This window comes from Homalodisca vitripennis, chromosome 1 (assembly GCF_021130785.1).
Source record: "Homalodisca vitripennis isolate AUS2020 chromosome 1, UT_GWSS_2.1, whole genome shotgun sequence".
NCBI classification, from domain to species: Eukaryota; Metazoa; Arthropoda; class Insecta; order Hemiptera; family Cicadellidae; genus Homalodisca; species Homalodisca vitripennis.
In genome coordinates, this window is record NC_060207.1 from 128,498,113 (window position 1) to 128,522,443 (window position 24,331).

Below are 24,331 nucleotides of genomic sequence, written 5' to 3' on the forward strand. Positions count from 1 at the left end.
CAGATTATAACAGAATGGCTGTTATAACGGCAAATGGCATAATTCATTGGTAGCCCACGTTCAAGGTTCTCGCTGCCCATTAGGTTTCAATGCCACACTATAGTCGAATCAAGCTTCCATGTTTAAATGTGCATTACAAAATTTAGTACTGTTTGTGGTTATTAAGTAACGGCTCTAATTACACTTAACGCATTCAAACATTTATTTTATTTTATTCAATCCTACTATTGACCTCAACAAAAATTATTCAATTCAGTAAGACTGATTAAAAATATCATTGTAAAAAGAGGGCAAGTAAAAACTTGTTTAGTTTATTTGTGTTTGCAATATGCCAATTTTACGTTTTTATGTTGAACATATTATAGATCGCTACCGTATTCTCTGTTATACATATATTTGAATAGTTTTTCTATAACATTTATTTTAGTAATGCTGTAGATGGAGCTTATACTGGTTACTGTTAACTTACATTAAAAACATAAAACGTGTGATGTGTCTGAAGAAGATAGCCTCGCTATCGAAAGGCCTTACAAAACAATAAAAGTCTTAAATATTGGTTTTATATTTTTAATGTAAGTTATTGGTTTTAGAGTTTGAAAATTATTGTTTTGGATCTGGAAGTATTTTGGAAAATCTAGAAAAAATTCCTATCAATTATATCGCGTTTGAATGTTGACTCTATGAATTTGCAATCATGGATTTTACAGAATTGTATTATTCTGTAAATGTATATATCCATAAGGCATTTAACATAGTACCATAGTGTATTTAACATTGAACATAATCGCATTACAAAAGTTTTACAATGTTTCTTTTTTGTTCAATTCTAGATACAATTCTATGTTTGAAGGTTATTTTTGACGATGGAAGGATTGTGAAGGAAACAGGATTTTTTCCGGACATTTGCCATCGTTCAGTGAAACCAGAAATCAGTAACACAATTTCTTGTTTCACTGAACGATGGCAAATGTCCGGAAAAATCCTGTTTCCTTATACAATTCTAGTTACAAAAACACACATACGGATGAAAAATTAAACATTTTGTACATACTACTAGTAAACTATGATCTATATTTAAAGACAAAAACATAATCCTCTAAAATTTATTAAACGAAATTTCCAAAATATCATTTATATGTGTAAACAAATCGATATAAATTCGTGCTTCAAAGTAGTATTACACTGTACGCTACGTGATTGATTAAAACATTCCAGATAATTTTCTAGATTGATTACATTAATAGTTATAAATAGTTATAATTGTCAAACTGGTATTATTACTACGCCTGTATATTTTATATCCTCCTTCGCTATTACGCTGTAAGGTCAATGTTCTCAAGTCTGCTAATTGTATTACCTCCAACAGGTTTAACCGCTCTCCGATCGGACCTGCTCACTTTAATGACTGAAGCCGTGACCTTCGAAGAACACACGAACATCTGGTTTCCTTATTCATATCAGTTGTAACTATCATTCCGTTCTCCAGGGCCCCAAACTACGCAGCTAGTGAATGAATCACAGTTTGGCACATCCTGCTACACATAAGGGGAGTATTTGCACATGCAGAAAAATATTTCAATATTTCTGTTTCAGAGAACCTGTAAATACTAGAGACTCCGTATTTTCTGTCCGTTTTTGTCTACAATTGGCACACACTTTTCATTTGTATATACAGCACTTTTAATTTCCTTATCTATCCCAATTGAACTCAGGTAAGCAGAGCTCCAGGATAAAAAAATATGTTCAGCTACTATTATGCCAGAAGCCTAATCAGTATATTAATTAAACTTGTCCAATGCGATTTTATGAGCTAAAGGGTTGATTTTAATCAAATATGGATAGACGGGCCAAAGCCAAGGTTGGCGGCAGTCAATCCAGAGACAGTTCTGAGTTTCTTCTTAATATTGGAAATATGCCACTCAAACATTGAATAGGTATTTTATAGCTTATGTCTTAATCCAAGTTTAACACTGAACACAGATTCAATAGCAGGGTGAACAACATTGAGAGCTGTATAGTGAGGCGATACCTTATAAAACTTAACAGTCCGTTTTTCGTAAAGATACTTCTTTCTTACGTCTCAAGCTTTAATTTGTACAAACCTCTTTTGAAGCACCTCAGTTACAACACGCTTTTTGTCTGTTTAGAAGGTATACCTAATCTATAAGTGATTAGATCTTGACGTGGTGATTCCAAATGAAGTTATTCCAATATCAAGATTTAGTTTTTTAAATTGTTATCAAAGTGGTAAATCGTACACAGTTTTAGAAATTATTACTAGGTAAACAACCTACAATATAAATATTCCAGTGGTATTTATAAACTTAATGTGAACTAAATTCGAGCATTAATGTACAATAGTATGATAAAGCTTTAGGGTCCGTTAACAAATGCGTGAAGAATAAGGAACGTGGGGGGGGGATCGGATCATTTCGCTCTCGAACCATTTCTGTGTCACTGCTACGATTTATATTTCTAAGGAGTGCAGCCTATCACCTGCGCCTTGAAGTGGCGAGGTGTTGATGGACATTCAGGCCCTGGTGCACGTCGAGGCCGGCAGCAAGAGTCAAGGCCCTACGTACTATGTGTTCATATCGTCTGGTGTGTTCATACAAGTATATATTTCCAATACAAATCTCTACGTCTATTTACTTAAAGCAGTCGCGGGACTTGTGGTTGGTTTTGCTTTATACTAAATGTAACATGTAATAAGAATACTCTGATTGTATTTTTACACAACCCTACAAAGCACATCACCGAGACTAACCTGATTCAGGGAACTGAACCTGATTGGATGAATGTAAATGATTTTAAAATTTTTTTTAAGACAATTGTTTTTTCACAATAAAAAACGGAACTAGTCAATAAAATTTGGGTTTCTTTGACATTCAATAGCATTAACGTTTTATTAAATATTCCATCCAGGTTTTGTTATAGATTTCAAGCAACTCCCGTTCCAAAACAGTATCACACGTGTTGTTTTAAGTTTAAAATAATTTTTAAACAGCTAAGCTGATCACTTCAATGATTTACTCTACAAAAAATAACTATTGCTCGAAAAAGAGTCCATTATAAAGCTTACCTCGTGTTGAAATTCTCTGTTTACGTTCCTTACAAAATTGAAATCTCACTTTCGTTAATCCAATCAACATAAATATAGTAGCTATAGATGGTCCTTTCATTAAAAAAATTTGAATGTTAAAATTAACCTGCAAATAAGTCAAATCATATTTATTTTCTACAGGAAAATTAATAAATACAGCAGTAATTTACGAGTAAATAAAAGAAAACAATTTATCATTAGACTTCAAAACATTTACATAGTGATTATGTACAAAGTAAAGAAATTAAACCGCTTATCACATAAAACCTCATTATATCATAACAATAAATAACCAACAAGCTTCAAAGAGAAACTTTTTATCTCTCCTTTAATCCACCTCCAGGCTAAGAAATTACATTTTTTAGAGTATGATGAGTATGATAACTTATAAACTACATCAAGGTAATCAATTAATTTATAAAATGCTACAGCTCAGGCAACTTCAGGGCCTGATACTAGGCCCTGAGACAACTCAGCCTGGTTTTCAATATACGGAATAAACTTACATTATTGTTAAATGGACTTGATTTACTAATACTACTTTTGAGTGCGGAACACGAAACAAGAAAACGTGAACTCTTTAGAGTAAAAACTGCCAAGCTACTAGACGGCATACCATTCGCACCACTCAAAAACCAATGTTTTGTCACTAATTCATTTATTTTTATAGTTATAATTAAGTTCTACAGTTCTTATTACTATACATTAATTATTATTATTTTTACTGCATAATCCAAACTGCTATGAGTATGTTCGTTCACATGTTTAATATTAACTATGCAGAAACATGTACATGCCTTATCATAATACAAACGAATACAATTACTTAACTTTAATAATACAGAACTTGTTTACAGAAATAGTAGATGTAATTTTTGTACATACTCCTTGATATTTTTTCAATTGTTTTTCTTAATTTTATTTGACGTTCAAACTCGAACAATGGCTATTGTGCTCACATGTTTCGGAAATGTTCCGTTAACAAGCAGCGTAGTAATGCAATGTGTAAATGTTATTGTTGAGGAAAATTAGCATCGAGTTTATTACTTGAATTCATATTTTTCAATTACACGGCTGCTAGGATTATCTCTGGGGTGTTCTCATAGTTAAATGTAAACAAATTTCAAAATTTCAAACAGTCTAATTGCCCTTCGCATGTGAAACAAACTGGAGTGCTCAATTACTAGCAGTAATTAAATATTAATTGCTACCAAGCCCACCTAAATATAATTACCCTCTCATGGCTCACTTTGCTACACGCGTTTATAATATTCATGCTAGTACACTACATACGTGACTCAAATTCTTTTCTGGTTTATTCTGAAATCAAGGTCACTGCGATTATGTTCAAACCTATAATCAGCTGTTTTTCTGGTGTTATCAGGGCGCTCAGGGTGTCGTAATAGCACTTAAAATTCCATCTAATACGTCATAGAATCGTCATCCGGGTGAAGCGAACAATCAATGAGGCAGAGGGGTCTTTAGGCAGGTTCAAGAGCGGACGTGTTGGTGTAGCAGTGCTAACGTAATCGCCTTCCCACGCTACAGCCGCAGGCTATTTAAAATTCTTATAGGTCCGGTTTATTGTCTGATACGGGTTAGGCTGATATTTGGTTAATTAACTTCTTTCTGAGTCGATTGAGGAAAATGAACACCAAAATTTCGTTCAGTTAAGGACCGGTTAAGGATATCCGGTATATTCGGTTTATAGATTCTCAAGGTCACATGGTCCCACGTAAGATCCCTTAATAATCTTTTTTAATGTCTTTTGTAAAACTGGATTAAAAGTAGTGTTTAACTTACAAAAAATATACAACACACAGATCTCTGTGAAAATCTGCATAATATCTTATGCCCATTTTACAGAGATCTGTGCGTTGTGATATTTTTTATAAGTTAAACACTACTTTTAATCCAGTCTTAAAAAAGATGCAAGTAGTTATACAAAACAAGGCAATTGGTACACTGGTCACAGGACCAAAGTAGATTTATGACATAGTTCATGAGAAACGTGGTGTTTTTAATATTTCTGGTAACTATAAATCATCCCGTAGTATCTGGGCTCTGAGAATACAATACATCACTAGGTCATCATAATTAATAGAAAAAAATACTTACGTTCTGGTTACCCAGCTATCAATTCTAAAAGCCGATGAAGCCTATCACCCAGGCTTTGTATTTATTCCCCAGTCTCTGAGAGCTATTAATCTCGGGCTCTCGGATTCTGAGAGCTCAAAACCTCTGAAAATTAATAATACATAGAAGCTTTCAGCCTTTAGAAGTTCCAGTGAATTCCAATTTGGTTTAAAAGACATGACTACTTGTCCGTTGTAACTATTCTTTGGGCTCAAATCCCTTGACTCCAAAGGTGATTACAGAGACTACATTAACTTTTGTTACACTGAGTTAAAATGTGTTACATATAACGTATGTGCTACTTTTTACTGAAGTTAGTGCGGCCAAAATGTGTAAAGGAATTTAACTACAGTGTAAGAAAAACTGGCCACTCTAGAAATGATAAACAAACCTCCCACCAAGGCAGAATTTAAACCTACACTAACTCACTATCCTACGCTTTAGAACATGCAACAGCGCGCAGCGTTAATATACCTACATCTTGGGTATATATAACTCGGGTGTGCCCACTGAACAGTAACATGTAACATGTAAACACATTTGTCATCCCCTCCAGCTTCTTGATCTTGGTAGTGTTTTAGTGATAGTGCAATATATAGCCTACTCATGGTTTAATGTATTTTCTTTACATGATGAACATAAAATTCTGTTAAACATCAGCTGCGATCCAATTCTAATCTACTGATGAAACATCTATACAAACAGTATTGATGTTACAAGAGTCGTTGTTTGTCTAAACAGGAAAACTTGTGGAGGCGAATATTCGTGAGATATTGTGACTTGAACGCGGTGACGTACTAGCTGTGTTACATACTATCTGTCAATATATTACCGTCCTTGCTCTCGTCCTCACTGGACAGTCAACTGTATACTACTGACACTGATAATCTTGACGCTATCCCAACCTTACACAAACAGAAACCAAACAATTTACAGAAAAACTCGCTTCTTCAGGTTGGGAATCTGTTATGAAACGTCTATACTTAATCAATGATATTCAAGTTTCAGTAGAATTGTTTAAAAAAAGACTATAGAACTTTCCAGAAAACTAGTCAATATACGCTCAAACCGACAAATTCCAATTAAGTCGACTTTAATTGTGAGTGCACGAAGTAAATGAATTATGAGCGTTGGGAAAAGTGTTGTCTATGTGTGCGTGGGCATTACACAGAGTAAAGTTATATATATAACTGTAACAAAAACCTGGCCATGGTCACCGTATGTTAAGTTAACTAGACCTGCTTTGCAAAGTCACTTTACTGCTACTTGCAGTCTAGCCCTGACAATAATTTGGTCGATGACAATAATTTGGTTGTGTCAAATAAACATTACAAAGATCTTCAAATTTGTTATAGTTATACGTTAGAAAAAAATGAACATTTAACGGTGGGTTATATCCGAAATCCTACTACCATCAATCGTCAATAACAAACTTTGAAGAATGAATCTTCAAGATCGATTAAGGCCACTTAAATGTTAGCAGCAATTATTTATTTTACAGCAATAAAAACCAACTTATGGACTTCATGAGACATGCAAGACATGACTTGACTTGAGTCTGTATTCTGAGTGAAACAAGTCGTCTACAATTTTCTTGCTCGAACATATTGTGACATGAGTAGACTTATTTAATGCTTCCCTTATGTAGGCTCAGCTCGACTTATTTCGTAGCAAAACAGTGTTATCATCATTTAATTAAGAACAATACTCAAATCCGTTATTATGTATATGCAGACTCGCAACTTATAATATGGTCTGGTATTCGTGAAATATCGTTCAACTCAACATTTTTTCTAATAGGTAAAAACCAAAGTAAAGTAGAACTTTTTAATTCTTAATCTATATATTAAAATAATTTATGAAACTCTAATGGCAGTCAGCACAATAGTTCTATCCGGCCAATTTCCTCTATTTTTGTTTTAAACTATGTATATTTGTTTACAGATCAGCCAAAGATTATTAAAAATCACTTAACTTTGGCATTTTATACGTTTTACTCAAAAATGCTTTCCTCATATACATTTCTTATGGAGATCTTAAACGTGCCGTTGCCATTTCTTTTTAAATTTTTCCTGTGTGTTTCCAACGTACTTCGTTTTTATTTAAGAACACTCGTAGAAATGTGTCGTGAAATAATTGTCAGCTGTACATTAGGCATCTCAGGGGAGATTTGTTTACATTTAGTGCCAGCTGTAGAATTTTTACATTCAGATTACTGCTCATGCAAGTTTAATGTGGCTGTTAGTCTCGCCACTTTATACATTTTTTAGTTGCTTTATAAGCTTTGTGATTATTTTGTACTTTGAATTATGGGTCTTGGAAAGAAAACAAAATACGCACGCAGAAATAGTGAAAAACGGAAATTGCAGAGTGAAGGAACTAATTTAATGACATGTGGTTCTTTAACTGCAAGAAAAAGGCAAGTCCCTGATGATGCTGATTTGATGACATTTGATCTTTCTTCCTCTAAAAGAAGACGACTGGTACCTCCACCAGCTAATCCGAATTTAATGACGTGTGGTTCTTCAACCATCAACAATTTTGAAGTGATTCCCATTATGGGTGATAGTAACTGTTTATTTTAAAATCTGATAACGAATGAGCTCGTGTGAATGAGCTATTTCCAAGTTGCTTGTTTAGAGTATACGGGGAAAGATGACATAATTGCTAATTATGGTTCTGGAGCGACTATTCATGACTCACTCTTTTCTGGAAACCGAGATAATGGGCATTATAGTGTCCTGAAGGATAGTTCTAGAACACCTATAAGGGATACATTTGATATAAGTTCTGTAGTTGTTGATCCTGACATTAAGAGGACTAAAGTCAAGGCCACTCTGACTAGCCGCTGTGAGGCAAAGGCTAAAGCCCAAAAAGAGCGAGTATTTAGGAGTAGTAAGAAGTTTAAATTTACTTCAAGGTGTGCGGTTTCTGACGCTACTCCAGATACACACACAGAGTAAGTCTTTACTCTGTATGTGGTCTTGAGGGGGTTTGTCAGTATTGCTCAGCATTGTTTAGAGAAGGTTTGTATTACATCAGGAAGGTTCACTCTCTGTTGCTATGATTGAAAATCAAACTTCCACCTCCTACTACAAGAAATGAAAGAGTTTTTTTCTGGTAATAATGAAAGATCTAAAAATTTCATACACTATATTCGCTAATGCAATGTCATTTGTTTTAATTAGTCCAAAAGTTGATTTACCACCTAACTATGGTAATTATTCTTTTATAATTGATGTCATGGTTTTTCACCGAATTTCTCCATTACATCCTGAGGATTCCTAAAGTAATTCATATGGTCAGTTATATATTCTGATTTTGTCAAAGCTGATTAAAAAGTGTCACAAGATTCTAACAAAGGGTTGGCCAAACAGACACAAACTTGAGTGATATGCTTAGTGGATTTAATTCTTATAACCCTTCATACAAACCCATACATCAGAAACTTTTTTTATTATTATCTAAATGCCTTACGGCTGACTTGGAATTACACCATGAAGTCAGTTTTCACTTAAAAAAATGTTTGCACTGATTTCATCAGCGATTGGCTTCGATAATTATTCCTCGATTAGGCTATATGATTCTTTTTATGGTTGTCAGAAATCAGCTTATTTCCTTGTGTAATGTTGCGTCAAAACTGGATAATTTTTTTTAAGTTTTTCTGGGGTTTCATCATCTGGTATTCTTCTAATTTGTTGGAAACGTGAGTTCCTTGCATATTCAAATTGTGGACATTTCATTAGTAGATGATCCGCAGTCTCACCCACTCCTGCAGTGCAATTTAAGCACAGAGGAGTGAAATAAAGTTTCATTAGATGAAGAGTCTTGTGACATGTCCTAATCTTAGTCTGATTATATTTACTATTTCCCTTCTGCTAAGTCTCATATCTTGGTACCATGGCAGTAAAGGACTGATAGGTATACCACCTGGCCTTTGTTGTATTTAGCAACAAGTTTTTTTTTCTTTAAACGGCGTTGTAATGATCCTACTATTAAATTGCTGTAGTGTTTGAAACAGCTGATGAAGCACCCCCTTCTCATAGACATAAAACTTTATGAAGGAGCAGCTGCTTAACAAAAGATAGATTATTATAGTATACATTGTGATCCTATGTGCTACACTTTGATTTGGCCATGTGATGAAACTGATTGGCACATATATATATATATATATATATATATATATATATATATATATATATATATATATATATATATATATATATATACCAATTCAAGGTGCACGTCAAACTAAAATACGAAGTACTGTTACTATGCGAGAATAAGTTTTATATGGAATTGCAGTATGAGAAAATGACCCTGCAGGTGAGTTCAATGCAGTAATAAATGCTGGAAAACTTACTCAGCAAGTTTTTTGTGTACTATTACTGGCGTATTGAAGGAGATAGCTTGAAGGATATCCGAGTGAAACAAACTAAATAGCGTGTAGAAAAATACACAGGCTTAACAGATGGTTTACGCGTGAGATCTGGGCATGAAAAAATGAGAGTTTGTTAATGTTACTTATCAGTTTATTGTACCTTATAATCAATTCCTCTTGCTATATTTCCTTGTTTGTATCAATGTAGAGATCTGTTCGAGTGTTCGCTCTATAAAGTATATCCACAAGTTATGACCGATTGTTGTAATATAGAATTATCTCCTGAAAATGATATGCTCAATCATGATGAAATTAGTGTTTTCTTAAACACTCTATATGTTGGACCAAGTGAAGCTGCTTGGAGAATCTTTGCATATGGCATGCATGATCAATCACATACTGTAGCTACGATAATGTTTATTTTAAAAAATAATGCTACTGAGGAAGCATTAATCCAAGCATAGTTACGTAATACGCAGTTAATGGCATGGTTCAAACTGAAAAGCGGCCATAAGTACTTACATTTAGCCCTATATTTTTACAAGGTACTCTATCAGTTAGCTTTGCAAAACATTTCAGGAACGCTAAAATTACATGGTTGCGAGAGCAACAGAGATGTCAGCCTTTGATTTACCAACTATTGACAATTTACCTAAAACCTCAAACTATGGGGGAAACTATAGAGGACACTCGACTTGATGAACTAATGCAAATTATGGCTTCTGCAAATGAAAAATGAAGAACAACAATTTGTTACAGACAAAATTCTCAACTTAATCCACAACAGAGACCGTTGTACAAGTGTTTGAAGGGCATGTTTTATAGATGGGCCAGGTGGTACTGGAAAAACATTTGTGTATAGATGTTTAATCCAGAATTGTATCAATTTAGGTATGCAAGTTATATCTGTAGCATTGAATGGAATTGCTGTTATGTTACTTTTAAATGGCCGTACAGTCCACAGCCTATTCAAATTACCACTCAACTTACATGAACATTCTACACCCTATTTAAAAGTGAGTAGTAAAAAAGCCACCATAATTCGTTCTGCAAAGTTAATCATCTTAAATTAGGCACCTATGGCTAAAAAACATTCCTTAATGTGTATTAATCGACTATTGAAGGATATAATTATGTACCATTTGGTGGGAAATAACCATCTTAGAAGGAGATTTCCGTCAATTATTGCCAGTTGTACCTCAAGCATCTAGAACTGCTACAGTATAGAACTCAATTAAATTTTCACCTCTATGATCTTTGTTGAAAGTTTTCAATCTCGCCAAAAAAATATGGGCTAACGCCGACGAATGTGAATTTTCTAGCTTCCTGCTCGAAAATAGTAATGGTCAATACGTTACCAATTATGACAGTTCAGTTGATTTGCTTTTGTCCTTGATTTCAGACTCAGACATTTTCAGTCAAAACCCATCATTCTCTCTTGGTGTGTCCTCTTGACCTTTCGAGCCATGCAATACTGGCACCTAAGAATGAGCACTGCGATGAGATTAATAAAAGGGTTTTATAACTCCTTCCAGGTTCATTCAGAACTTACATGAGTGTAAATACTTAAGATGAGAGTGAACTGCTATAATGTTTTATTGAATTCATAAACAGGCTTGAATTTACTGGCTTACCACCCTATGAGTTAACTTTGAATGAAGGTGCAGTTACAATTCTGTTGAGAAACCTTAATTCAATGAAAGGGTTACAAAATGGCACGAGACTTGTCAAAGAATGTTTGAGAACTGTTTGGATTTGGAAATCATTATTGGTAGAGAGATTGGACAACAGGTATTATTACATCGCGTGGACTTATCACCATGTGACACTACTGTTCTATTTTCATTAAATCGAACTCCATATCAAAGTGGCACTCTGTTTGACAACTAACAAGGCACAGGGACAATCGACCGAGTCGGAGTATACTTACTTGAACAAGTGTTCAGTCATGGTTAGTTGTGTGGCCCTATCGCGCGGGGAATCGTTCCAAAATGTTAGGGTAGAAATTAAACCTCAAAGTCAGCTCACGTCCAATGTGGTTTGAAAAGAAGTAATACGAAATTAGATAGTCTTTTATGTGAGTTGGAACAACATGTCAACTAATTATATTGGAACAACATTTTGTTATGATAATTTTATGTTTTACATGCGACATAAAAAATATGAGAAATAATTTCTTGAGTAAGTATATTACTCGTCATATACTATTTTCTTCTTTGACTAGGTAAACAATATTACTAACGCACTCCGTATCTAGTAACACTGCGGAGCAGCACGGGCCATCTAGTAATTATTAACAGCACACTTAAAATTCCATATCATTTATCAAGTGTATTACAATCAATTAATGTTTTTTAATGGGTGACTGTTAAAAAACTGTGTTGTGTATTACATTAGTTTTTATTGAAATATTTTAAGAAGTTGTAGTTTAGAAAGATGTCTTAGATTTTACATTTTTTCATTCAAATCGTGTTATTTTAAAATAAGTACTAGGCAATTGTCATAATGAGAGGTACTGAGACGCCGCAAGGCGAGTTAAACTTGACAGTGAGTATGTAGTTACGTCTAATGATACCGCACACTGGCAGACAGTGAACTTCGGCTTGAGAAGTGTGACGCTGGCGGCCAACTCCACTGGGCGGCCTTCAGACCACAACATTCAGACTCGCTCTTCCAGTTTCCTGGTAACATTACATCGATTGTTGGAACTAAATAGTATCCAGCGTGGTTCTTCTTTGTGTAATTCATAAAACGTTTACTCCGAGGAACCTGTGCAGACGGTCTGCACAGATATTTGTTATTTACAAGGGATTGTCTTGTATCGACTCGGACTCTTGTTCCGCCGGAGATTGAGACAAGTATTTTGTTTTTCTTTATTGCCAGCACCTAAACCGGTCTGGACCACTTTTGCTTGAGGAAATATTGACAGCAGAATAGTAAAAAATGGCAGACAATTTAAGCTTTAGTATATAATTTCAAACCAAACTTTTCGTTCTCCTTAGATATTGTTTTCAAATAAATAGCGTACGATACTTCTTCTAGTAGACTTAGTTCTAGTAACTTCCCAATTAAAACTAAAAACACGGTAATGAACATGAAACTGTAGAATATTTTTATTCACAAAACATGTAAATACTATGGTTTTGTCTTTAATACAAATTAAAGATGGCAATTAGAATACGGGCTTATTTTTAAGAATAATTTTAGAGTACAGGGTGACGCATATATCAGTTTTCCCAGAAGAGAAATTTAAAGGTGTTTATAGGTTAGTTGAATAAAACACATTTAGGCAAGAAAACAAATTTATTATATGAAATTACTCACATATAATCATACAATGTTATAGCAGTTGTTCTAAATGTCCACCTTTATTTTGTATACACTTCATACAACGACTGAGAACAGAATCACAAATTTTTATCAATAAAGGTTTATCGTTATTAACAAGTTCTAATGCATTTCTAATTAGGTTTCTGAGTTCATCAAGGTATTGCGTTTGAAGTATACACAGTCACCTTTATAATACCCCACAGTGAAAAATCACATGGGGTCAGGTCTGTCGAGCGCGCAGGGCAAACGATTGTACCATAGCGGATTCTAATCCATTCATTAAATGTGTTATTTAAAAAATCTCGAATTTAAAATGTGCTGGGACACCATCTTGTTGCCAGATGAGCGAATGAATATTGAAAACAGGATTGTTTCTAAGCTCGAGAACTACTACTTGCAGCAACCGTAAGTAACTTTCTGAATGAACATTTCCTTGAAGAAAATCAGGACCAATCAGTGCAGTCTCACAGAATTCCAATCGCCTATCGGAATCATCTTCGTGAAGCGCTTGTAGTAAAGATAGACTGTATGAATTAAATTTTAATTACTTTAACATTCTTTGCACGCTTCTTCTTGGTATTTATAGTTCAGCAGATACCTTACGAGTCGATTTACCAGGACTGGCTACAGAAGCTTGAGCAACTGTCTGCAGGTTTTTTTTTATCTCATTTAAGCCTTAGCGTCAGCTATGCAGGCTTCGAATTCCCCTGTTTTTTTATTATTATTACATTATTGGACCTCCCCAGGATTTGAACCCGTGATCTCTCGGTTAGAGAGCCGAGACTATAACCATTAGTCTACGGAGGACAACCTCTGCAGGTTTTCTTTAATACAAATACAGATGCAAAGATCTTATCTTTGCACTAGTCACTGGAAAAGACAACAATGAACTTACTCCGTGTTGCTGCCAACTTAACATTGTTACCAACCTATCGAAACAAAATATACCAATTTATGGGGAAAGTGACATATGCGTCACCCTGCATATTGCCAAGGTTACACAGGGAAGAACTCAGTGATTAGGTTCCCTTGGTAACTGAACATAATACCCCTCGAAGCTGAAAATCGATATACAATATTATATCCAAAAACTAATGGCCCTAAATGCACGGTGCATAATTATCTGCACAGGATGTTTCTAATTATTGTAAAAATGATTTTTGTAAAATTACAGCAATATGAAGCAAATATTTTTTGTACAGGACGAATATGTTCACGTAATCATATTATTTCTTGACGGAAACTGTCATTTTGGGAGGACGGGATTGAGAATAGAAAACGTCTATCGGTTAATAATTTTCTGTTATTTCTTGTTATTTTATAAATGTCTTATTTCGTAAAAGAGAATGTGAAAAGAAATTAAAACACAAACTCTTAACATTTTTCTCAAATTAGTAAATATTTTATAAGGTACAGCAGAAGTACACCATCATACTTCGCGTAATAGATTTTGCTAAGCCTCAAAGTCATGGGTATTATCTCAATCGTCTCTAGTCCTAGTGGGATACGGTTTATTCCTTGTCCGAAAAGCTGCCTTTACCATTCTAGCAAAAGTACTAACTGTAGTACTACTATTCCCTGGAACGCCTCCCCCTCCCCCCAACACCAACACTGAAGGCAACCGTCGTATCCTTGATGGCATCCTGACCAGATGAGAGACAGCCAATGGAGAGGCATGTATCAAACCATCGAATTTAACCTTATCTATGTAGACATGAAGTTTTATCAATATTTAACATTGTTAAATCAATTGGTTCAGGAGATATATCCCTGAGTGATAGTCTTCAATGCTCAGCCAAATCCCTCGGACTGATATGCACAATCATCAAACCCGATCATCCCTATATGTTAAGACACCGTGACAAACTATAAACTTTACACTTACGTATTTAAATTTGTACCTTGAGAAATAATGCATTCATAATAACGACATCTTCATGCACCCCCCCCCCCCCCCACCCCCCCCCCCCCCCACCCCCCCCCCCCCCCACCCCCCCCCCCCCCCACCCCCCCCCCCCCCCACCCCCCCCCCCCCCCACCATTTTTATAACCTTTAGTAAAAATGTTTCAAAAATGAGATAAATGATTACTTAGGTTTGAAATATTTGGTTATTTAAATAACAGTAAGTGAATTATTAGATTGCTACATTTTGCAAGGTATTGTTCATATTGCAAGATTGCTTGGTTAAAAGAACGCGTTAAAGTGCAATTTAACAAGCTATGAACCATTTTCGGAAAAAATACCGGATAAATCAAACCTGGACATCAAAAGCATTTGTGATGCAAACGTAATTAAAAGTGAAACGTAGGAAATCCGATACGAGCTCTTCCAATTTACCGCTTTGATTATAAACATACACGGGACGTTTGTTCTTTCCTCTTAATATTATATTTATTAATTCCGCGTAATCCCGGTAGTAATCAAATTAAAAGTTCATCACTTTGGTAATCTCAGTTTGATCTGTTCTGATCTAAATTTGTATTTCAATAAATAGCGTAAACATAATACAGTCGACTCTCGATAATTCGAAATTGGCGGGACATGCAAAAAAATTCGAATTAGTGAGAGTTTTGAATTACCGAGAGTTTCGATTTATTGAGAGGAAAAGAAAACTATTCGAATTACCAAGAGTTTTTTTATTAAACACACAATGTCATACGGCAAACTAACAAAACTTAAAGAACATTAATTTTCTAATAATTAATTGAAAATCTGTTATCTTTGATTGCTTTTTCTTGTTGATTCGTGCCTCATCGACGACCTTGTTTAACACAAATAGTGCGTCGAACACTTCCGGCCCAACTTCTGTCTGCAAAGAAAAGAAAGAAAACAACTGTCACACAGAGCGTATTTCGTAACAAATGCAGAAAATTTACGTAATTTGTTGGTTGTATTATAACTTATGACATACAGTATTTACATTGAAGTTTTAAAAACTAAACAAACAGCTGATTTTACAGCCCTAAGACCCTAAGGTTAAAAAAAGTCTACGCTAATTTCGGACATCAAATTCAGTAAAAAAATGATGGATAAATTGCAGTGTGGAGAATATGGCATTTTTAAATCAGTTTAACAAATTGATAGGCTAACTACAGTAGTTTATTGCGATGCTTTTACCTAGAGAGAAACATGGCGCAGCTTTTCTAAGGATGTGCTGGCTTCCTTCAGAGTGACAGGCGGGAACTCCTGGTCTTCCTCATCGTTATCAACATCAGGTTGTTCTTCATCTTTAGCGGCCAAGATGTCAGGATCAGTAAGGGTTCCCCATACTGCAACTTCGTCATCAACTTGCACAAAATCTTCAAATGGAACATCTCCTATTACAGGGTGAGATTCCCAAGGTGTTGGCTGCACAACTTGAAGTTCTTCATCGGGTGTGTTAACACAGAATCCAGACTTACGAAAACAGTTAAATATTGTCGTTTGACTCACACTTTTCCACGCTTTTTCAACAATCAACATGGCTGTGAGAATAGAGATGTTTGGAGTTTCATTACTGTCAATTCCATCCAGTACAATCTTGACTATTTCATGTCTGTAAAATGCTTTGAAGTTTTGAATTATGCCTTGGTCTAGAGGCTGCAACTTGGATGTTGTATTTGGTGGAAAAAAGTGAAGTTTCACATTCGAGAGATTTGGAGGGTTGTTATGAACTGAACAGTTATCAAGGAATAAGAGGATTTCACGATTTTGTTTTTTCATGTCGCTGTTCAATGAATTTAACCACTCGTTAAACAGCTCCGTTGTCATCTACGCCTTTTTGTTCGAGCGGTAGGTTACGGGAAAATGACTGGATACCTTTAAAACACCTAGGTTTTGCTGCTTTCCCGATGAGGAGGGGTTTCAATTTTTCGGAACCATCCATGTTAACAGTCAACAGAAGAGTTAACCTTTCCTTACTATGTTTCCCTCCGTGGCATTTCTCGTCTTTAAATGTAAATGTCTTGTCCGGCATGCATTTTAAAGAATAAGCCGGTCTCGTCGGTGTTAAAAATGTTGTGTGGTTCATAACTTTCTGTTAAGCTGGACAACTCTGCACGCCAATCGGAACACACACTGTCGCTAACGCTAGCGCTTTCCCCACAAACCTTTTTAAAAAATATACCATTACGTTTTTTGAAATTAGTCAACCAGTCTTCGCTTGCTGCAAAGCTGGGGATGCCAAGCTCTTTAGCATATGCCTTTGCCTTTTCTTTTTAAAAGCGAACCTCCAACAGGAACATTTTTATCTCTACACTGTCTAAGCCATGTGACTAAACACTCTTCTAATCTAGGATATTCACCTTTTTGTCGTTCTTTTTCTTCCTGCTACGGAACTCACTTCAACTATTTTTTGTTTATTTTTTAGAATGGTAAACAAGGTACTCGCAGGGATTTGAAATGTTTTTGCAACTTCCGACTTCGCTTTACCACTTTCTACCGCCGCGATCACTTCTTTCTTTTCCGAAAGAGAAAGACATTTATATTTTTGCTTAGTAGCCATCACGACAAACACTTCTTACACACAACAAACACGACTTCCACACAACACGGCGCAAACATAACCAACACTGCAAAGAGTATGCTCTGGGACACAGGATGCAAAGTTTCTTGTTATGACAGGAATAATTTGAAATGCGTGTTTTCCACCGGCCGACTCTCAATTCGAATTACAAAGAGTTCTGTCGAGTGAACTTCGAATTACTGCGTGTTCTGTATCGGCCTAACCTCAATTCGTTTACGTCATTTCGAATTATAGAGAGTTCCGCCGACAAGACTTCGAATTACTGCGTGTTCAAAATTAGTCTGTCCTCTGTGGTAAGTTCGAAATACCGAGTGTATCAAAATGCATTGAAAAATTTCGAAATAGCGAGAGTTTTTTCAAGGGACCGGCCTTTTCGTTCGAATTACCAAGAGTTTCGAATTATCGAATGTTTGAATTATCGAGAGTCGGCTGTATTTGTAAATTATAATGACCATACGGCACTTGTATTTATAATAGTTATTATAATATTTTTATTTAAATGTTAGTATAGAATGGTTTGTGCGGAGTAAATATAACAGTAGTGCCTTAACTCTTTCTGAAGTACAAAAACGAATGTTCGAAATGCTACGAATTTCGGATTAATGAATCAGAAATGATTATGTGAGTATTCATCTAGATACTAGGGGTGGTCTTTCTCACTATTGCCTGTACTTGTTTAAAGTGAGTATAATTGTTAAATATTATATGAGAACAAAAACTTTGAGAATATACTGATAAATATTAAAAATACAAATCAAATAACTACAGAGAAATTGACAGAGAAATCTGTGGAATATACGTTACATTTACTTAGTTTTCCATTGTGTTGGTAAGGGCACAATTTATTGTAGTGAAACAGCGACATTCTTCACAGGTGACAGCACTGCCGCATTTGTTCGGACCATAACAAGAATAGAGTGATCGAATAGCACTAAACTGTATTATAAGACGTTTTCAAGGAAATATATTGGTGAATCATAGTTCAATTAATACTTGCCAAAAGGAATTTCAGACTTCTATCTATGAGAGGAACTGTACATTTAAGTTATAGTTCTAAGCTTAAACTACGAGGAACGTAATTCCTAAATTTTAATATTTTGCAAGAGTAAGAGATTTAATATTAAAATCTATTTACTGTGTATATGGTATATAATAATTCTCAATGCTTTCCAATTTCAACAAACTAGAAAAGTTATAAGACATGCCATTTCTGACGTGACTCTTTCATTAATACACTTTATATAACGTTTGCTCAATATCACATACATAATTTAAATACTTTAAATCATGAAAGTGCTTAAGAGAATCCAACAAAAATATGTTAATATGAGTAAAGTAAACATAATAAATCTTCCAATAATACTAATGCATAAAAAATCCTTTCGTATTTAAATGTATTCTAATTTGCCTTATTTCCAAGTCACTAATCTCGATGCCATTGTTCTCACCCTAGGTAGTCGTTAAGTTATGAATATATGCAAACCTGATACAGTATAGTATACGAGGGGGTACCCAAAAAGAAACCGGAATTATTTTATAAAAGTTATGTATTATCAATAATTTTTTACAATACGACCTTATCTCCTTCAAAATAATCTCCATTACAACTAATACACTTGTCCCAACGGTATTTCCATTGATCAAAACATTTTTTGTAGTCATCTTTAGAAATGGCTGCAAGCTCGAGCTTCGTTTTTTTTCTTAACCTCTTCAACGCTGTCAAATCGTTGACCTTTCAAGCCTCTTTTCATGTGTGGAAGTAAAAAAAAGTCGCATGGAGCGAGGTCAGGCGAGTCAGGTGCGTGGGGCAGCGGAACCATGCCGTTTTTGGCTAAAAACTGCCTAACTGAGATGGCTGTGTGTGTGCCGGTGCGTTGTCGTGGTGGAAGAACCAGTCTCCAGTCTGCCACAAATCGGGTCTTTTCTGGCGAACACTGTTGCGCAATCTTCTTAAAATCTCCAAATAAAATGTTTGGTTGACAGTCTGACCTGGAGGAAACAAACTCAGAATGAACAATGCCTTTAGCATCAAAAAAGCAAATCAACATGGTTTTGATGTTTGATTTGACTTGCCGAAATTTTTTTGGACGAGGTGAAGATGGCGACTTCCATTGGCTTGACTGTTGCTATGGGTCATAACCATAGCACCATGACTCATCACCAGTAATTACCTTTGCCAGAAAATCGGGATCATTTTCGAGATGTTCTTTCAGAAGGCGGCAAGTTTCAACTCGATGTGCCTTTTGATGGTCAGTCAGAAGTCGAGGAACAAATTTGGCAGCAACCCTTTTCAGTCCTAAATCTCCTGTTAAAATTCGCTGAACCGAGCTCCAAGTTAACCCACTACTCTCTGATAGTTCCTCAACTGTCTTTCGACGGTCGGTGAGCAGAAGTTCACGAATTTTCTCAACATTTTCGTCCATTCGAGAGGTTGATGGACGTCCAGAACGAGGTTTGTCTTCAATCGACAAGTCGCCATTTTTAAATCGAGCGAACCACTCGTAGACCTGAGTTTTCCCCATAGCATCATCTTTGTAAGCTGTATTCAACATTAAAATAGTTTCTGCAGCGTTTTTACCAAGTAAAAAACAAAATTTCACAGCTGCACGTTGTTCACTTAAACTTGCCATGACAAAAAACGAAACAAGAACAAAACAGGGTTAGTGAAAACAGTCACTACGAACGAACAGAATGCACTAGGACAACGGAACTGGGGTCACAATGGGTTGCGCGACACACGCCTAGCGGCAGGAATGTGTACTACACGCTGTCGGCTGCCAGCAATAAAATTCCGGTTACTTTTGGGTACCCCCTCGTATAATCTCGCTTTGAAATTCCTTATGCTATATCAACCTATTTCCTCGGTTTAGTCAAGACGTTATGTAATGTTTATATACCTAATCAATATCGTATGCATCATCAATGAAAAACGAACGCAGATCATTCATCAGAATATAGTTTTGTTATTTACTTATTCAAGTATAGTAAGTGAAGCAAAAAGGGTGAATAAATACTCAAAGTTGATAAAGTATATTTTGAAAACGTTACAACTGTACAACATACGAATATATTAGTTACATCCACGTCCTTTAGTCGGTCGAATAAATGTGGCTGCAAGTGTGACAATGTCAGACGGTGTTTTCTTTCACTATATACTTGTAATGATACGTTATATCTATAATAAGAATTGTCTTATCGTATTTCTTAAGCTATATTAGTGTGTTTGAATTATTTGTATTATATTGTGTGACATAGATCTAAATGCATCAATAGAGTATGAGTCTTATGAAAAAGTTCTCGTCGGGTACATATTGTAGACGTATTATTGTTTGTATGAAGAAGTAGTACATCTGAACACCCCTACGCATCACAATGAGGTTATATATTGTTCATTACATTAGATTAACTTGCAATGTTATCTAAGAGGGGTTGAAGCGACGACAATGATTTGACAGTTACTTAATGTGAGGATCACAGGATGATCGATATCGTTTACTATAATCTGTTATACCAGATTTGTTCGATCCATTAGGTTCAGACTGGAAAACGGAAATGTCACATTTACTGTCCCCCTTTAGATTGTGTTGGGACGACCCTATTATTGCATCGCAGTTTCCATCGATATATCATCTAAACGCATACATAGTTTAACCTATGGCAGTGCATTTTCATTTTGCTACCATTGCTTTTATTACAGTTTTATTTTCACTAACTAAATTAAATGTCCATCTCTATACAGTTGATTTAACAGCCATGTACGTTAAATAATTGTTCAGTTTGAAAACTTTCAGTTAGACTTAAAAGCAGTAGTTACGAATAAATATAGGTAATTTGTCACGAAAACGAAAACGAACAACTCACCAATATGGGGTTAATCTCTTAATATTTATCTCTTAAAATTCAAATGGTTACTTACGTCAAACTTAATCAACAACAACTTCTAAGGCGGGTTACATTATTGTTAATACGATTGGTGTACGTGTTTCCATGGGGAAAAACTGTAGAGCGTAAAGTAAAGAAGATAGAGGAATTTGAAATAAAACTTAATAATTGAAATGTCTACACCAATACGTACAGTAGTGATACACAAATATAAAGTATGGAGAAACCATTTGTAGTAAAACACAGTTAAAAATATAAACATGCAAAATGTCCAACAAAAACATTTATTGTAAAAGTCCCATTTAACTCAATGACTCTAGATTCAAGATTACGTAGAAATAACTTACAGAACATTTGATCACTGTGATATGAAACTAATAAATCTGGAAAAGCAGATGTTGGATCGGTTAGACAGAAAATGGTAGGTAATGCAACACAATGGATAAATCTCCTGAAAGATACAAAAAATAGCTCTTTTTGTAACTTTGGCTATTGATGCAGGCACCATTCATCGATAATATGTAGATACGGTGACACAAACTATCTACACTTACACTTTTGTACGATTTTGTATTCAAAGTATAAGTACTCATAAACTTTATTAAGTTTAATATTACAATAAATGTTCACCAGTTTTGAATGAAATTTTTCAAAAATTTCAAAAACTCTATTAAGTATGAAAATGTCTTAAACATAATTATGATGTTTTACTGCACCTCCTAATACAACATAATTTAATCTATACCTGAATGATATATTAGTCGTAAGCAAGTAACTGTATTTTGAAGTGTGGAGAGTACATTGCCATTTCCTAGAAAATACAATTAAAAGCTATTGATATAAACCACCAACTCATCGAAAAAAGGAACTACTTATATAAACCAGGGAGTGTGTATTGAATTTTTTTAAATTATTTTTCCAATGCTGTGTTACTATTTTATAAATGTTTTCCTAATTTATATCGTATAAGAGTTATAAGCATCAACTAAAAGTTCAGTTAAGTGAGATTTAAAAGCTAAAACGATACGCCAATACTATTTTTTTTTAAATTTTTTTAAAGGAGAGGCCGATCTCCTTTTAAGCCTTATTCTGTCCGTCCTCATGAGCCACAGGCCTGTGCGAGAATCTTATCAAATAGAATAAAGGGGAGAGTCGATACAGTACGAGGTTGATTGTACTGATAAAAAGTGCAACGGTCACAGACAGGATTTGACCCTGCGCTATCTCTAACTCAGACCCAAAGTCCAACGACATAGACCGCTCGGCCATCGGCACTGTAGGTAGACAAATGTGCAACTGGTTACTTGATTTCTGATTACGTTATACATCAACTGAGAGAGAAATGTGCGTTGGTGTACATGAATGGATGTCATTTATACCGGCTATAGGGTCACTCTATCATACAGTTCTGATTACCGTACTTCAGCATTGGATTTCCTTTCATATTCATGGAGTGAAGTGCCATTCAGTCACCTTTTTTGTTGTATTTTGCTCTAAAGTAACTTTCTATGGAATGTTTGTATTTATTTCCTTTCACTTATGCGCTGTGCACATCGAACGTCATCGACCTAGTCTTCTGTCAATACCACTGATATAAAATAATTTTAACTTATGTAATACAAACAGGAAAAGTAATTGAAAAATCTATTGTTTTTGTATATTTCCTTGGTATGTTTTTAAAAACCACAAATATAATACTTATATTAATAAAACCTTTAGTTACTGCACCACATTCTGTTTACAATAATTCCATTCTGTTTTTACTTTCAATAACCTAATTAAATTTCAAAATAATTAAAATAGTTTTAATTCATCACGTTGTGCTCCATTTAATTTTTTTCATCCAACTTACTTTAAATGTAAAATGTACATAAATAGTAATAAATAAAAACGTGTACAATAAAGCCACGCTTTAAGCCTTAAAGTAATAAAAAAAATCAATCACATATAACACGGTTTTAAATTTATTATACCTGTAAAACTTATAAAAAGATATCGATATTGCATCGGTGAAATATACGAGTATACCTTACCTTTGTAAGGACATGTTTCTACTTCATCATGCCTTTAAAACGATGGTTAGTACCTTTTTACTTTATTCAGTTAGTTATGAGTCATATAAAAAAGTAGAAAAGTTTGTAAGAAATAATATTATAGCTCAGAGGTTTAAATATCTGTATAAAATATCAAGTTTGAATCACTTATGGTGGAATTTCATTCCACGTTAAACATGTATAGTAATGCATCGAGAGGCATACGTGGGCAGTCACTTACTGTAATATTATAAATATCTACAATGATTAGGTGAACTGTGTTACCAAAACTTTTCGCAAATCTTTTATTTAAACTGTTTTGATCGATTAAACGCAATATTCGAAAAAGTAATCTTTATATATATTAAATCACTACCAGATCATCTGCCATTAACAAATTTTAACCTCACCAATCAGAATCACAAACACATTTATAAATTTATAAAAATAAACATAAGTGCCCTAATTACTATTAGGGCATACTTACTATACAGGGCGTACTTACTATACTATTAGGGCGTACTTACTATACAGTAAGTATAGTTATGTGATTGTGAGGTTCGATACAACATTTCACGTCTAAAGCTCAATGTATTATTGACAGATAGAACGGCAAAGAGTATTGCAAATCACTGTTTACAGTACAAAACATTTTGTCAGCCTACTGTGTGATAGATCTCAACTTAGCTCAGCCAAATTTTAAGGTTTCAAATGTGTCATCATAGAACTCATTCTTGCCTATGCAGACATGAAATGTCATATGAAGTTTAAAATATACAAATCACGTCTTTCTCAAAATATCTTTCCTGATGATACAAATTTCCATTGTTGTTCAATTAATTGGGTTTCATATCACAGTTTAAAATTAAAGTCTACATACCAAATCACTTACACAATGACCACCACTGATATTATTGGTATATTGAGAGTACATATTTCATATCTCTTGTGATGTGTT

General features: G+C 34.7%; 1 protein-coding gene across 1 annotated transcript; it reads right to left on the reverse strand.

Moving 5' to 3' along the window:
* Nucleotides 1–16,071: 16,071 nt before the first annotated feature.
* Nucleotides 16,072–16,704, reverse strand: LOC124353109 (tigger transposable element-derived protein 6-like). The gene has a single exon (XM_046802941.1). It carries the CDS (start codon nt 16,702–16,704, stop codon nt 16,072–16,074), a length of 633 nt encoding a protein of 210 aa, XP_046658897.1.
* Between the last annotated feature and the right edge of the window lie 7,627 nt (nt 16,705–24,331).

What these genes read in the sequence shown, in the direction of transcription:
- LOC124353109 (XM_046802941.1), bottom strand. Translation starts at nt 16,704, where the DNA reads ATGACAACGGAGCTGTTTAACGAGTGGTTAAATTCATTGAACAGCGAC.